The sequence below is a fragment of the Myotis daubentonii genome, chromosome 11 (genome assembly GCF_963259705.1).
Source record: "Myotis daubentonii chromosome 11, mMyoDau2.1, whole genome shotgun sequence".
NCBI classification, from domain to species: domain Eukaryota; kingdom Metazoa; phylum Chordata; class Mammalia; order Chiroptera; family Vespertilionidae; genus Myotis; species Myotis daubentonii.
The window spans coordinates 73,011,596-73,025,978 of NC_081850.1; the positions used below are offsets into that span (position 1 = coordinate 73,011,596).

General features: G+C 39.6%; 1 protein-coding gene across 8 annotated transcripts in view; it reads left to right on the forward strand.

Annotated features, from left to right (window-relative positions):
• RABGAP1 (RAB GTPase activating protein 1) overlaps window positions 1-14,383 on the forward strand; it is a 143,123-nt gene that overhangs the window by 43,517 nt on the left and 85,223 nt on the right. For 7 of the 8 annotated variants that reach the window (XM_059657934.1, XM_059657932.1, XM_059657933.1 and 4 more), the window contains 4 exons: window positions 18-222; window positions 5,496-5,670; window positions 6,759-6,916; window positions 13,552-13,662. In XM_059657934.1, the coding sequence (XP_059513917.1) occupies window positions 18-222; window positions 5,496-5,670; window positions 6,759-6,916; window positions 13,552-13,662 (649 nt within the window). Of the gene's footprint in view, window positions 1-17; window positions 223-5,495; window positions 5,671-6,758; window positions 6,917-13,551; window positions 13,663-14,383 lie in introns of those variants that run through there. The other variant, XM_059657939.1, reaches the window with a different exon arrangement.

Consider the following 14,383-nt stretch of genomic DNA (forward strand, 5'->3'; position numbering starts at 1 on the left):
ATTATCATTTCTTTCAGATTCTGAAGGGTCAAGTCCTTTCACACCAGTGGCTGATGAGGACAGTGTGGTCTTTAGCAAGCTAACTTACTTAGGCTGTGCCTCAGTCAATGCTCCCCGGAGTGAAGTGGAAGCCTTAAGGATGATGTCCATCTTAAGAAGCCAGTGTCAGATTTCACTGGATGTAACCCTATCAGTGCCAAATGTGTCTGAGGGAACTGTGAGGTAAGACCAGCCTCTTGAAGTATTTGTAACAGTTGATCAGACTTCTGACCTGTAGTTTTAGAAATAAGCAGTCAAAAGACAAGAACATTTATTCATGTATTGTTCAGTTCTCTGGCACTTAAGTTATCATGTCTTCCAAGTATTGTGACCCTTACGAAAAATAGTCACTTGTTTGAACAGTATTTTTATACTCTTCTCTACTCCAATTGTGTGTAGCAGCAGTCAACTGGTGGTCCGTGGACTACTGGTGGTCCGTGAGGTCCAAAAGGTTGGCGACCACTGGTGTGTAGAACATTAGAAATGTAAATGTTTGTAGGTTAATTGAAATATGTTGACATGAGAGTCTGCCTAACAATTTATGTTTTCCGTGTTCCCCCAGTACAAATACTAGCTTGACATATTAGTTCAATAGGGAGTTTAATGCTGATTTTGGAAATTACAAAAACCTGTTGGTAAATATTAACTATTCCAGTACAGTTTCTTAATTTAAAAAAAATATATTTTTATTGATATCAGAGAGGCAGGGAGAGATAGAAACATCAATGATGAGAGAGAATCATTGATTGGCTATCTCCTGCACGCCCCACACTGGAGATTGAACCCATAACCCAGGCATGTGCCCTGACTGGGAATTGGAACGGTGACCTCCTGATTCATAGGTCAATGCGCAACCACTGAGCTACACTGGCTGGGCCAGTTTCTTAATTTTTACGATGGTGAGACTGAGGCCCAGAAAAGTCTCTAGAAATGGCTATTTTTATACTAACTATATTCTACATTTTTATAGAATCAATAACAACAAATATCTATAGAAACTAGCTAAATGCAGAATTCTAAATAATCAGATGAACACAGCTAAAATAAAATAACATTTCCCCCTGATTTCAGAAAAATCAGAAAACATAAATAAGCAAAAATTCAGGAAAATACTCAATTCTATTTCTATTAATAAACACAGTTACATCTTAGTTTATCAAGACCCTCTTTGTGTATTTGTATGTGTATATGTTTATATACATGTGTATATAACTACATATATATGCATGTATACTTAATAGAACTATTAGAATCAAACCTTTTAACAATAGAAATATGCATACCATCTTGTAACATGCTTTCTTCACTTAGTTTTATATCATGACCCTCAGAAGCATTTTGGCTTTTCATGTTAGTAGAGTTGTAGTTGTGTGGGGATAGAAGTAAGTTTAATTATTCAAAATTTCAAAAATCTGCATATGTAATTTTTCTTGGAGTATTTAAAGAACGATTTCACAAATCCTAATTTTAATTATATTTATTAATGTGGAACTGTTGTTGTTAATCTTCACCCAAGGACATTTTTTCATTGATATATATATTTTTTAGAGAGAGTAGAAAGGAGGGAGAAAGAAATAGAGACAGAGAAAGAAACTTTGATGTGAGAAAAACATGGATTGTTGCCTCCTGCATGCCCTGACCAGCACCAGGGGTCGAACCTGCAACCTGGTATGTGCCCGTGACCAGAAATCTAACCCACGACCCTTGGGTGCACCAGCCGACACTCCAACCACTGAGTTGTGCTGACCAGGGCTGATGTAAAACTTTTCTTTTTCTTCTTAAGTTTTTAAAAATTTTTAAATTTCATTGTTGAAAGTATTACAGATGTCCCTGTTTTTCTCTCACTGACCCCCTCTAAAGCACCACTGACTCAGGCCTTCACCACACTGTTGTCTGTGTGCATAGGTTATGCATATGTGTGCATTTAAGTTCTTTGGTTAATTTCTTCCCACCCAACCACCCCTGCCTTCTCTGTCAAATTCACCTGTCTGTTCCCTGTTTCTGTGTCTCTGGATCTATTTTGTTCATCAGTTTATTTTGTTCTTTAGATTCTGCATATGTGATACGTGTCTTTCTCTGACTGGCTTATTTCTCTTAGCATAATACTCTCCTGGTCTTTTAATAAAATTTCTTTAGCCCTCATTTCTATATGCTTCTAAGTCTGTAGTCGTTTCCCTGACTGAAGTTATGCTTTGTTCTATTTTAATTCTGTAAAGATATAAGAAAATCAGTTTCTCTTGTCCTGTTTTTCGGAGTTTAAAAAATGTTTTTTAATTGATTTAAGGGAGAGAGAGGAAGGGAGGGGAAGAGAGAGAAAAAACAAACAAAACATATTTGTTGCTCTACTTATTTTTCATTCATTGGTTGCTTCTTGTATGTGCCTGACCAGAGATTGAACCTGCAGCCTTGGCGTATCAGGATGATGCCCTAACTAACTGAGCTATTCAGCCAGAGTTCGAGTTTTATCAAAGTGCCTTTGAACTTGGATTAGTTCCCCTTTTACAGATTTCCATTATGCACAGGCCTTCCCAAAAGATTCCCCTGCATATTGTTGAAGTGGCATAGTTTCTTTTTAGTCCTTTTATAGTTGTCTCCTCAGTGCTCAGAACAGAGCCTGGAATGTTGTAGGTATCACATAAATATTTCATGAATGAATGACCTTTCTTTGATTTTCAATGAATGGCATTTTATTTATTTTTATTTTTAAACTATATTTTATTGATTTTTTACAGAGAGGAAGGGAAAGGGATAGAGAGTTAGAAACATCGATGAGAGAGAAGCATCGATCAGCTGCCTCCTGCACACCCCCTACTGGGGATGTGCCTGCAACCAAGGTACATGCCCTTGACCAGAATTGAACCTGAGACCCTTCAGTTGCCCCAGGCTGACGCTGTGTCCAGTGAGCTAAACCAGCTAGGGCAATGCATGGCATTTTAAAATTTTTATTAATGATTTTTTTTCTTAAGTGTTAACATTCTGTATAGTCTTTCTCCCTTTATTTGCCGTAAGTCAAAAGAACGTGTTTTACACTGACAAACACACTAGCTTTTTATTTTAAGCTAGAGGCCCGGTGCACAAAAATTTGTGCACTCCAGGGGAGAGGGAGGGGTCCCTCAGCCCGGCCTGTGCCCTTTTGCAGTCTGGGACCCCTCAGGAGATAACGACCTGCTGGCTTAGGCCTGCTCCCGGGTGGCAGAGGGCAGGCCCAATCCCTAGGTGCAGCCCCTGGTCGGGCTCAGAGCAGGGCCGATTGGGGAGTTGGGGCGCCTTCCCCTGTCATGCACAGAGCAGGGTGGATCGGGAGGTTGTGATGCCACCCTCAGTCACGCTCAGGGTAGGGCCGATTGTGGGGTTGGGGCACCGCCCCCTGTCACACTCAAGGTAGGGTCGATGGGGAGGTTGCGGCGCCACCCCCTGTCACGCACAGAGCAGGGCCCATCAGGGGGGTTGGGGATCCGTACCCTGTCACACACAGAGTAGGGCCAATCGGGGGGTTGGGGAGCTCCCCCCTGTCATGCACAGAGCAGGGCCGATCAGGGGGTTGAGGAGCTCCCCCCTGTCACTCACAGAGTAGGGCTGATAGGGGAATTGGGGCACCGCCCCCTGTCACACTCAGGGCAGGGTGGATCAGGGGGTTGGGGCGCCGCCCTCTATCACCCACAGAGCAGGGCCGATCAGGGGGTTGGGGCGCCGCCACTGTCACACTCAGGGCAGGGCCGATGGGGAGGTTATGGCTCTACCCCATCACACACAGAGCAGGGCCCGTTGGGGGAGGGGGTTGGGGCGCCGCCCTCTATCACCCACAGAGCAGGGCCGATCAGGTGGTTGGGGCGCTGCCACTCTCACACTCAGAGCATGGCCGATGGGGAGGGTATGGCTCTACCCCGTCACACACACAGCAGGGCCCGTGTGTGTGTGTGTGGGGGGAAGGGTTGGGCGCTGCCCCCTGTCACACTGATCCTGGTGCCGGGAGGCCTCGCGGCTCCGCTGATCCCAGTGCTGGGAGGCATATTACCCTTTTACTATATAGGATAGAGGCCTGGTGCATGGATGGGGCTGGCTGGTTTGCCCTGAAGGGTGTCCTGGATCAGGGTAGGGGTCCCCACTGGGGTGCCTGGCCAGCCTGGGTGAGGGGATGATGGCTGTTTGCAGCTGGTGACATACCCTTCAGTGTGGGGGTACCCACTGGGGTGCCTGGCCAGTCTGGGTGAGGGGCTGAGGGCTGTTTTCAGGCCAACTGAAGCTCCCAACTGCTCCTTTTTTTCTTATTTTTTTTTTTTATTTTGGGCCAGCTTTAGCTCTGGCTCCAGCTCTGAGGCCTCTGCTACTGAAAGAAGGTATCTGGTTTGTTTTGGTTCTATAATCGAAACAATGTATAACTCCAGTTCTGAGATCCCGGGTTCGCTGAAAGCAGGTTTCTGGGGTTTTGTTTAGCTTCTATATTTGTTACAATGTTTCTTAAACTGAAAGCTCAGAGGCTGGCAAGGCAGGCAGGGAATGTTGGTTTCCTCCGTCACTGAAGCAAGCAAGCCTCATGTTAGTTTCAAGCTGCCTGGCTGCCGGCCGCCATCTTGGCTGGCAGTTAATTTGCATATCACCCTGATTAGCCAATGGGAAGGGTAGCGGTCGTACAGCAATTACCATGTTTCTCTTTTATTAGATAGGACTAGAGGCCTGATGCAGGAATTTCGTGCAAGAGTAGGTCTTCCTTCCCCCGGCTGCCAGCACCGGCTTCCCTCTGACACCCAGGCCCCGGGCTTCGCTCCTGCTGCCAGCATGCACCCGGGACTCAGGCTTCCCTCTGGCCCTAGCTTTGTCCCCAATGACGGCTAGTATAATTAGCATATCATGCTTTTATTATTGTCCTATATAATAAAAAGCTAATATGCTAATTAGACCAAACAGCCAAACGACCTTCCAGATGACCTTCCAGATGAAGCCGGGGCTGCGAGGGCCAGCCAAGGCTGTGAGAGGCTGTGAGGGCTGGCTGGGGCTGCGAGGGCTGAATCTCTTTTTTTTCTTTTTTGGCTGAATCTCTTGCACGAATTTCATGCATCAGGCCGCTAGTAGATAAGAAAGCAGAGTAGGTCATTCTTTTAGGAGAGAATGAGAAGCACATCTTTAATAATTCTGATAAGACTAATTTACTCATTGTTCTTGTTAGTTACAGAGTATATAAGAAACATATGTACTTACTGATACTATTTATGCCTTCCTGATTGCCTCCCTAAAATATGGGGTTTATGTAGTTTTAATAGAATGAAATTATGTAATCAATAACTTTAGGAATCCATATATGACTTAATTATCAAGACTTAAAATTAATGCAGTTAGCTAATTCCACAAAAGGTATATATGAACTTCCTGCTAGAAAGATGAATTTCAAATCATAATATAGATATAGTGAAAATAGTCCATAACCCCTCTAATCTTTTTATATATTTTTTTCTGGACAGACTCTTAGATCCTCAGACAAACACTGAAATAGCAAACTATCCTATCTACAAAATCCTCTTCTGTGTCAGAGGACATGATGGAACTCCTGAAAGTGACTGTTTTGCTTTCACTGAAAGTCATTACAATGCAGAGCTCTTTAGGATACATGTCTTCCGATGTGAAATACAAGAAGCTGTAAGTCCTTAAGCAAATACTGTTTGCAAATGAAATTTCACCTGTACCTTCACTGTGTTGAAATGATTGCAGTATTTATTATGGTCACTTATGAGCCAAATGAAATTCTCTGCAAGTGTTTTGTTTATTCCAGCCTTATGGACAGAAATATGAATGAGCTAAAAGGTAGGTTAACCAAAACCTTGTTGCTGAGAGTGTCAGAGGAGACCAGTTGGCTGCTTCTTGGCTGGGTTAAATTGGCATCTTGGTTCCAGCAATGACACATTTGCAAACGATTATTTTAGAGCTAAACTTTTGTACTTATTTTTATTTACCAAAAGATGTCAATAGGAAATCTAAATAACAAAAAAGTCAAACTCATAGGAACAGAGTAGAAGAGAGATTGCCTGGGGGCTAAGGGAAATAGGGAGAGGTTGGTAAATGAGAACAAACTTGCATGAATAAAATTTGAGGATCTAATGCATATCATGGTGACTATAGGTGATAACTCTGCATTGTACAATTAAAATTTTTTTTCCCTTTTTTCCTTCTTTTAAAATATATTTCACTGATTCTTCACAGAGAGGAAGGGAGAGGGTCAGAGAGCCAGAAACATTGATGATATTGATGATGAGAGGGAAACATCGATCAGCTGCCCCCCCCCCCCCCCCCGCATACCCTCCCACTAGGGACGCGCCACAACCAAGGCACATGCCCCCGACCGGAATCGAACCCGGGACCCCTGAGTCCGCAGGCCGACGCTCCATCCACTGAGCCAAACCGGCCAGGGTTACAATTAAAATTTTTTAGGAGAGTAGAACTTAAATGGTCTCACCAAGGGATGGGGGAAAGATGACATGGATGTGTTAATTCATCATTGGGGTTTCACAATGTATAGATATATCAAATTACCATAGTACATACTTTAAATATCTCAGAATTTTATGTCAATTATACCTCAATAATCTGAAATTAAAGAATAATTATAAAAAAGAAATCAATAGAAAAAAAGGAATTATTCTCCCTGACAAAATAGGTAACTTTCAGTCTTAATAAAAGTATTTTATTTCCTGTGATAACAGCCTGTTTTCTAACATGTCTGGTTGTAGGTAAGCCGGATACTCTACAGTTTTGCCACTGCCTTCCGCCGTTCTGCCAAGCAGACCCCACTTTCAGCCACTGCTGCACCCCAGACTCCTGACAGTGACATCTTTACCTTCTCTGTGTCTTTAGAAATAAAAGAAGATGATGGTAAAGGTTATTTTAGGTAGGGCATCTTATTTTATTTTTGAAATTGTATTACCCTGCTATATTATCTGTGGTTCAAGGAAAACTCCTAGTCAGATTATATAGCTTTCATACTATAAAATGATTGCCTTTAATAGGTGGAGTTTGTTTTTTTAATGTAAGTGATAAAGGAAAAGAAATAGGCAAATTTGCAGAGGTAACATTTGTAGAAAGAAAAAAAAAATTAATGTGGGGAAATGTCCCGTTATAATATTCTTTTAGTAAGATAATAATGACAGAAACTAAGTCAGCTGGATTTGTTTTGCCAGGGGTTTGGTTTTGGTTTTGGTATTGGTTGGTTGCTTTATTTTAATGATCTGAAGATCTGAAGGCTGTTGAAATCAAGTTTTACCACTAAGGTTTATCTGAACACATTGGAAGGAGACAAGTGAGGTCTGTGACTGAAGTCTAACCTTGCATATAAGGTCAGAAATAAATGGTTTGGCTTTTTAAAATTATACTTTTTTGAGTAGTGAAAAGAACCCTGTAATAGAAATAAAAACTTAGATTTAGTTTAATTATTGCTACTATTAATTGTGTGAGCTTTTCCAAGTTTCTTTACATTTCCTCGCGATAGTTTCCTTACTTATAAAATGAGTAAGATCCTTTCATACTTTAAAATAAAATAGTTGTAAGATGATTAGATTTTTTCTCCATAGTCCATATCAGAAAATTGGTACTTTTAGGGATTAAAATTGATAATTGCATATAGAAGTCTCTTTTCTCTATAACTACTTCATAAAATGGATAAAGTGAAATTACATGAAAATGTTAACTTCAAATTTTGGTTTTAAATCAAAAGGCACACTGGTACTAATTCATTTGGAAAACTGGTAACTATTAGTCTCCCTTCAAAGATTTTGGAATTGTCATGCCATCTGGTGGCCAATTTAGTGTATAATGCAGCTTCAACTTTGATGCATGCACTGTGTATGAGGCATGGTGCTCTGTGCTTTCTCATTAGCTTTATTTATATTCTCAGAGCAAAACTGTGTCATGGTGCTTCCTGTAGTATGCATTCCTTCCCTATAAACTTTGTAATAATTCTTTTCCTTTTTAAGAAACAAAGCAGTTTTAACTACATTGTTTTCCTTTATTAAAGATATTTATGTAGCTGCTGTTATAAATTCTGCTTAGGAACAGGAAAGATTTCTAAGATATGTCAGAGGAGAAGCACTAGAATAACTTCCTTCTGCAATCAGTCGTATTCAAGGTAGAATGATCACAATTACTAGTACAAATATCTCTTTCTATTCACCTTCATGCCAAGGAGATGCGATACAGAAAATTCCTGGATGGTCAGATTTGCTTGTCACATTTGTTAGGGCTTTGCTCTCTTTTTGTTGCATAGCTTTTCTGAATTTGTAGTTTATAGTAGAAAATAGTGTTGTGTAACATAGTGATGAAATCATTGAAAAGTATTCTTTTGTCAGATTTGAACTTGTCAAAACCAGTTCCATTTATCCAGTGATTCTAACGTGGTTTTACCATAACATAAATGTAGGCAAAGTGCTGTGGCCAGGATTAATGCTCTTCTTTTCATTCTTGAAAAAGTATAATTCTTATATTATTAAAATTAGAATCATGGGACACATATATAATACCCTTTGTAATACTTTAAGCAATAAATTAAAAAAAAAATTAGAATCATGGTTTTCACTTTAGCCCTTAGGAAGGTGGGGCATTTTCATTGATACCATTCAGATGACTTCTTTTTTTGTCTCATTTAATCTAACCCATTAGATAGGCTAGCTATTTAATATTGTCCTTGTTTTGTATGTATGTAAAGAAACCCAGGGGAGTTAAGCCTGGACCTCAATTTTTTTTTTAATTTACACAGTTGGAATTAAATGTAAAATTACCTGGTTGAAAGCATTCAATGGTACGGTGACAAGACCAAAAATATAAACTAGATACTCTGAGATCAGTGAGTAAACTTCCACTACTTACACTCTGCACTCTTTCTTATTAATGTGGCTTTTCTTGCCCTTCAAACTCAGGAGACCAAAAATAACTTTATTTCCATTGTTGATATTTTAAATGGTGCTGAGAGATATTACTGTTCATCCTTGATGGTCCACACATACACAGATATTTTTCAATAAGAATAACCTACTTTTCACCAGATTTCGCATCCTTGGGTAAAACAACTGTGAATCAACTATAGTATTGCGATCCATATTTGGGAATCTACATATACAGAGGGTCAACTCAAGTTGTAGGTTGGGAGCAGGTGTTTGGTGTCCCTAATCCCCCCATTAGTCAAGAGTCAACTGAATATTTATGTTTCAGCATCCACTGAACATAAAGAATGAGTGTACCTATTGCCAGTTGAAAATTGAGTCCTATGTATATCATTATAGTTGAAAATTCTGTCAGCCACAAATATTTAACAGTTTTGTATGCAAAAATTTTTCTGTGTACATGTTTGTCATTTTTAGATTTCTTTGCTAAGATTCTTTGATTTTTTAAAAAAAATCTCGGTGTTACAAAATGTCCTTAAATTGGTTACTATATAAATGTAGAGGAGCTTCAAACTAATTCTGTTTCTTCAGAGCCACTTTTTAGTTTGAGTAGATACTCAGAGCTCTCATGTGGCTTTTTATAATGTCTTCTAATGGTTCTGTTGCCATTCTCTTGAAGTTGTTTAGTAATAAGACAGAATTCAGACTTGCTGCATATTGGCTGATTACCATAGGCAGATGTTTGCCTTTGAGAACAAAGGAGCTAGAAAAAGTGTTGTATGGGAGACTAGGGGATTATTTTGGTAAAATGTCACTTTAAGAATATTTTCAACTTTTTTCTTAAGCTGATTTAAACTATATCATTAGTATTCCTTAGCTACGGAGAGATCTGCAGATTCCCCTTCTTTGTTTCGGTTTTGGAGGTGCCCAAATGAGGCCCAGCTGTGAAGCAGTGCAAGCTGCTGTGGGGTCTTGGGCCTTCTTTTGGATGTTCTGGGTCTTTCTGACCCAGCTGCAGTTCGTTAGGTAATTTTAGATCTCAAAGGGCCAGCCCATTCATATGCAAAAGCCTCTGCTAGCAGCTTGGGTGGGGCAGGGACTCAGGAAATCAACAGGGCGGAGCAAACAGCTATGGCTGATCCTCAGTCCTGTCCTAAGAGGTCCCAGGTCTCAGTGTCCTGGTAATCGCTGCAAGCACCTCTAAGAGAAAACCGCCCTCGAGTTTGCCCACTGCCAGACAGTCCAGTTTCTCCCCGTATGAGTCTGGGTCCCCAGAGACTTGCCCGGAACTGGAGTCAGGACCGTTGGGAGCTTGTGCCTCCCTCCCGATTGCAAAAGACACTGGCGTCCTCCGTTGCCAGCCCCTTTCCGTGCGTGCTCAAGCCTCCGTATTTCTGCACTTCCGCACCTCCTCTGAGTCTCAGTGTGCTTTTCTCTTTCCTTCTAGTTGTAGAATTTCCACTCAGCCAGCCTTTCTGTGGTTCTGGATGATGTCTGTTTTGTCTTTTAGTTGTATTTTTGAAGTGGTTGTGCGAGGCAGCAATTTCAGGTGTTTACCTATGCCTCCATCTTGGTTTCTCTCCAGTGATGGTCAATTTACATATTCCCTCTTTATTAGATAGGATTCTAAATCCTTCGTTGTCCTTTCAACAGTTTTCACAGCATCTTCACCAGGAGTAGTTTCTATCTCAAGAAACCACTTTCTTTGCTCATCCATAAGAAGTAATTACTTATCGGTTAAAGTTTTATTATGAGATTGCAGCAATTCAGCCACATCGTTAGGCTCCACTTCTAATACTAATTCTCTTGCTATTTCCACCACATCTGCAGTTATCTTCTCCGTTGAAATCTTGAACCCCTCAAAGTCATCCAGGAAGGTTGTAATTAATTTTTTTCATACTCCTGTTAACATTGATATTTTGACCTCTTCCCTTGAATCATGAATGTTATTAATGAATCTAGAATGGTGAACTTTCCATAAGGTTTTCAATTTACTTTGCCCAGATCCACTAGAGCAGTGGTTCTCAACCTGTGGGTCGTGACCCTTGTGGCGGTTGAAGGACCCTTTCACAGCGGTCGCCTAAGACCATCCTGCATATCAGATATTTACATTACGATTCATAACAGTAGCAACATTTACAGTTATGAAGTAGCAACGAAAATAATTTTATGGTTGGGTCACAATATGAAGAACTGTATTTAAAGGGCCAGAAGGTTGAGAACCAGTGCACTAGAGGAATCACTGGCAGGTATAGTCTTACAAAATGTGTTTTCTTAAATTGTAAGATTTAAAAGTTGAAATAACTCCTTGATCCATGGACTGAAGAATGGATGTTGTGTTCATAGGCCTGAAAACAACATTAATCTCATTGTACATTTCCATCAGAGCTCTTGGGTGACCAGTAATATTTTGAAAGGAATCTTTTTTCTGAGCAGGATATCTCACCAGTGGGCTTAAAATAATCATTAACCTCTGTTGTAAACAGATATGTTGTTATCTAGGTTTTGTTGTTTTATGTATAGAGTACAGAGGAAGGGAGTGGGGGGGGGGGGACTTTGATGTGAGAGAGAAACATGGTTCTGTTGCCTCTTGTAGGCACCCTGACTGAGGATTGGATCTGCAACCCGAGTATGTGCCCTTAGTGGACATCTAACATGTGACCTTTAGGTGCATGGGATGATGCTCCAACCAAATGAGCCAGATTAGCCAGAGCTAGCATAATTCTTAAGGGCCCTAAGGTTTTTGGAATGGAAATGAGCATTGGCTTCAACTTGAAGTCATCAACTGCATTAGCCCCTAACAAGAGAGTCAGCTTGTCTTTCGAAGCTTTGAAGCCAGACATTGATTTCTCGTCTTTAACTATGAAAGCCCTAGATGGCACCTTCTTCCAATATAAGGCTGTTTCATCTTCATAGAAAATCTGTTCATCAGTGGAGCTACCTTCCTTAATTATCTTAGCTAGATCTTCTGGATAACTTGCAACTTTTACAACAGCATTTGCTACTTCATCTTGCACTTTTATTACGGAGATGGCTTCTTTCCTTAAACCTCATGAATCAACCTCTGCTGGCTTCAGACTTTTTTTCTAAAGCTTTCTTACCTCTGTAAGCCTTTATAGATTTGAACAAAGTTAACGCCTTGCTTGGGATTAGGCTTTGGCTTCAGGGAATGTTGTGGTTGGTTAATCTTTTATCTAGACCCCCTAAACTTTCTCCATATCAGCAATAAGGCTATTTTGCTCTCTTATCATTAATGTGGAGTAGCACTTTTAATTTATTTTAGGAATGTTTCCTTTGCATTGATAACTTGGCTAGCTGTAGGGTGCAAGAGGCCTAGCTGTTAGCCTGTCTCTGCTTTCTATGTGCCTTCTTCACTAAGTGTCATCATTTAGAGCTTTTGAGTTAAGGTGAGAGCTTGTGACTCTTCCTTTTACTTGAACACTTAGAGGCCACCATAGGGTCCTTAATTGGACTACTTTCAATATGTGTTTCAGGAAATAGGGAGTTCTGACGGGAATGGCCAGTTGGTGGAGCAGTGAGAACACGTAACATTTATCGATTAAGTTTACCATCTGATACGGGTGCAGTTTGTGGTGTCCCAAAACAATTACATTAGTAACATCAAAGATTTCTGATCACAGGTCACCATAACAAATATAATAATAATGAAAAATTTGAAATGTTTCAAGAGTTACCAGAATGGGACACAGAGAGATACAAAGTAAACAAGTGTTTTTGGAAAAATGTTGCCAATAGAATTGCTTGATGCAGGGTTGCCACAAAACTTCAAAATGCATTATCTCAAAGCACAATAAAGCAACGTGCAATAAAATGATCTATGCCTATATTAAACAGGTATGCAATTAGCTTATCACTGCCTAAGGAAGTGATAGGCAGCATCTTCCTGTTGGCCATATCATCTTCTTCTCTGATTTTTTGAAAGTGCCTTGATTTGAAATTCAAAGAATCTATGATTAAGTATATTTTCTTACATATTTAAAAAAATAAGGCAATAATAATTTATTTGTCAAAACCAGTGACTAAAAAGAAAGGAAAGAAAACTTAACTTTTTTTTGAGCAGCTGTGTGCTGGATGCTAGGTGTTTTATAAATACTTAATATTTACAGGAACAAAAATGAAAAAAACCTAAAGCCACATTTTAGGGGATGGAGGAGTGGTTTTTCTAACTTTTATAAATAATTTAGTGGATTACATACAGTATACAGTAATGATGTTATTTTCACATCAAGGGGCAGATGCAGCCAATATGCAGCAAATCTAAATTGTCTTATTACTGTAAACTAGAAGTTAATGGCAACAGAACTAGTAGGAGATACTATAAAAGGCTACATGAGAGTTCTTAATATCTACTCAAACTAAAAGGTAGCTATGAAGAAATAAAATTAGCTTGAAGCTTCTCTACATTTACATAATAACCAATTTAAGGACATTTTATAACACAGATTAAAAAATCGGTGAATTTTAGTAAAGGAGTCTAGAAAAATCTGTTATGATATGAAAACCAGACGCAAAAAAAGAAGAGAATCTGTGATTCTTTCTTGTACCTGGTTTTTGTAATATAACAAAAAGTGTTCTGGTATATGTCACAAGAAAACACTTTGCAAAAATAATGAATTACGTTGTTCTACAGTGCAGTTCCTAAAGATAAGGACAGACAATGCTTTAAACTACGCCAAGGAATTGATAAAAAGATTGTCATCTATGTGCAACAAACAACTAATAAAGAACTTGCCATTGAAAGGTAAGCATTTCTTGTAAATTTAGCTTAAATATTAACTTTAGTTTTTATCAATCTAGTGGAGTAACATACTGTATTCAAAAATGTATTTGCATCCTGGCTGGGTGGCTCAGTGGGTTGATGTGTTGTCCCCATACACCAAATGGTTTCGGTTTGATCCCTGGGTGGGCTGCCTATAGATGTTTCTCTCTGTCTCTCTCTGTTTCACTCCCCCTCTCTCGCCCTCCCTCCCTCCCTACCTCCCTTCCTCCCTTCTCTCTCTAAAAATTAAACTTCAATGAGAAAAAATATATATTTGCAAATGTTTTATACCCATGGAAATTCTTTTGGTTATTCACTTTGATTTTTTTGTAATTAAATTTTTCTTTTCTTTTAATTTTTAGAGAGGAAGAGAGGAAGGTGTGGAGGGGGGGTATTATTCCACTTACTCATTGGTTGCTTCTTGTACGTGCCCTGACCAGGGATTGAACTTGCAACCTTGGCATATTAGGACAATGCTCTTAACCAACTGAGCTACCTGGCCAGAGCCTATTTCATTCACTTTGAAATAACTTCCATAAATCATAAGTATGCTTACTTTATGTGATAATAGAAGGCAAACATAGAATATGCTTCTCTGAATTAATGAAGTAAGGGGGATTATTTTGGCAATAGTAATTTATTATTAATTTTAGTGTATCCTTTTTCTCCACCAGTAAGAATTTTTTTAAACATCTTTTTTGTG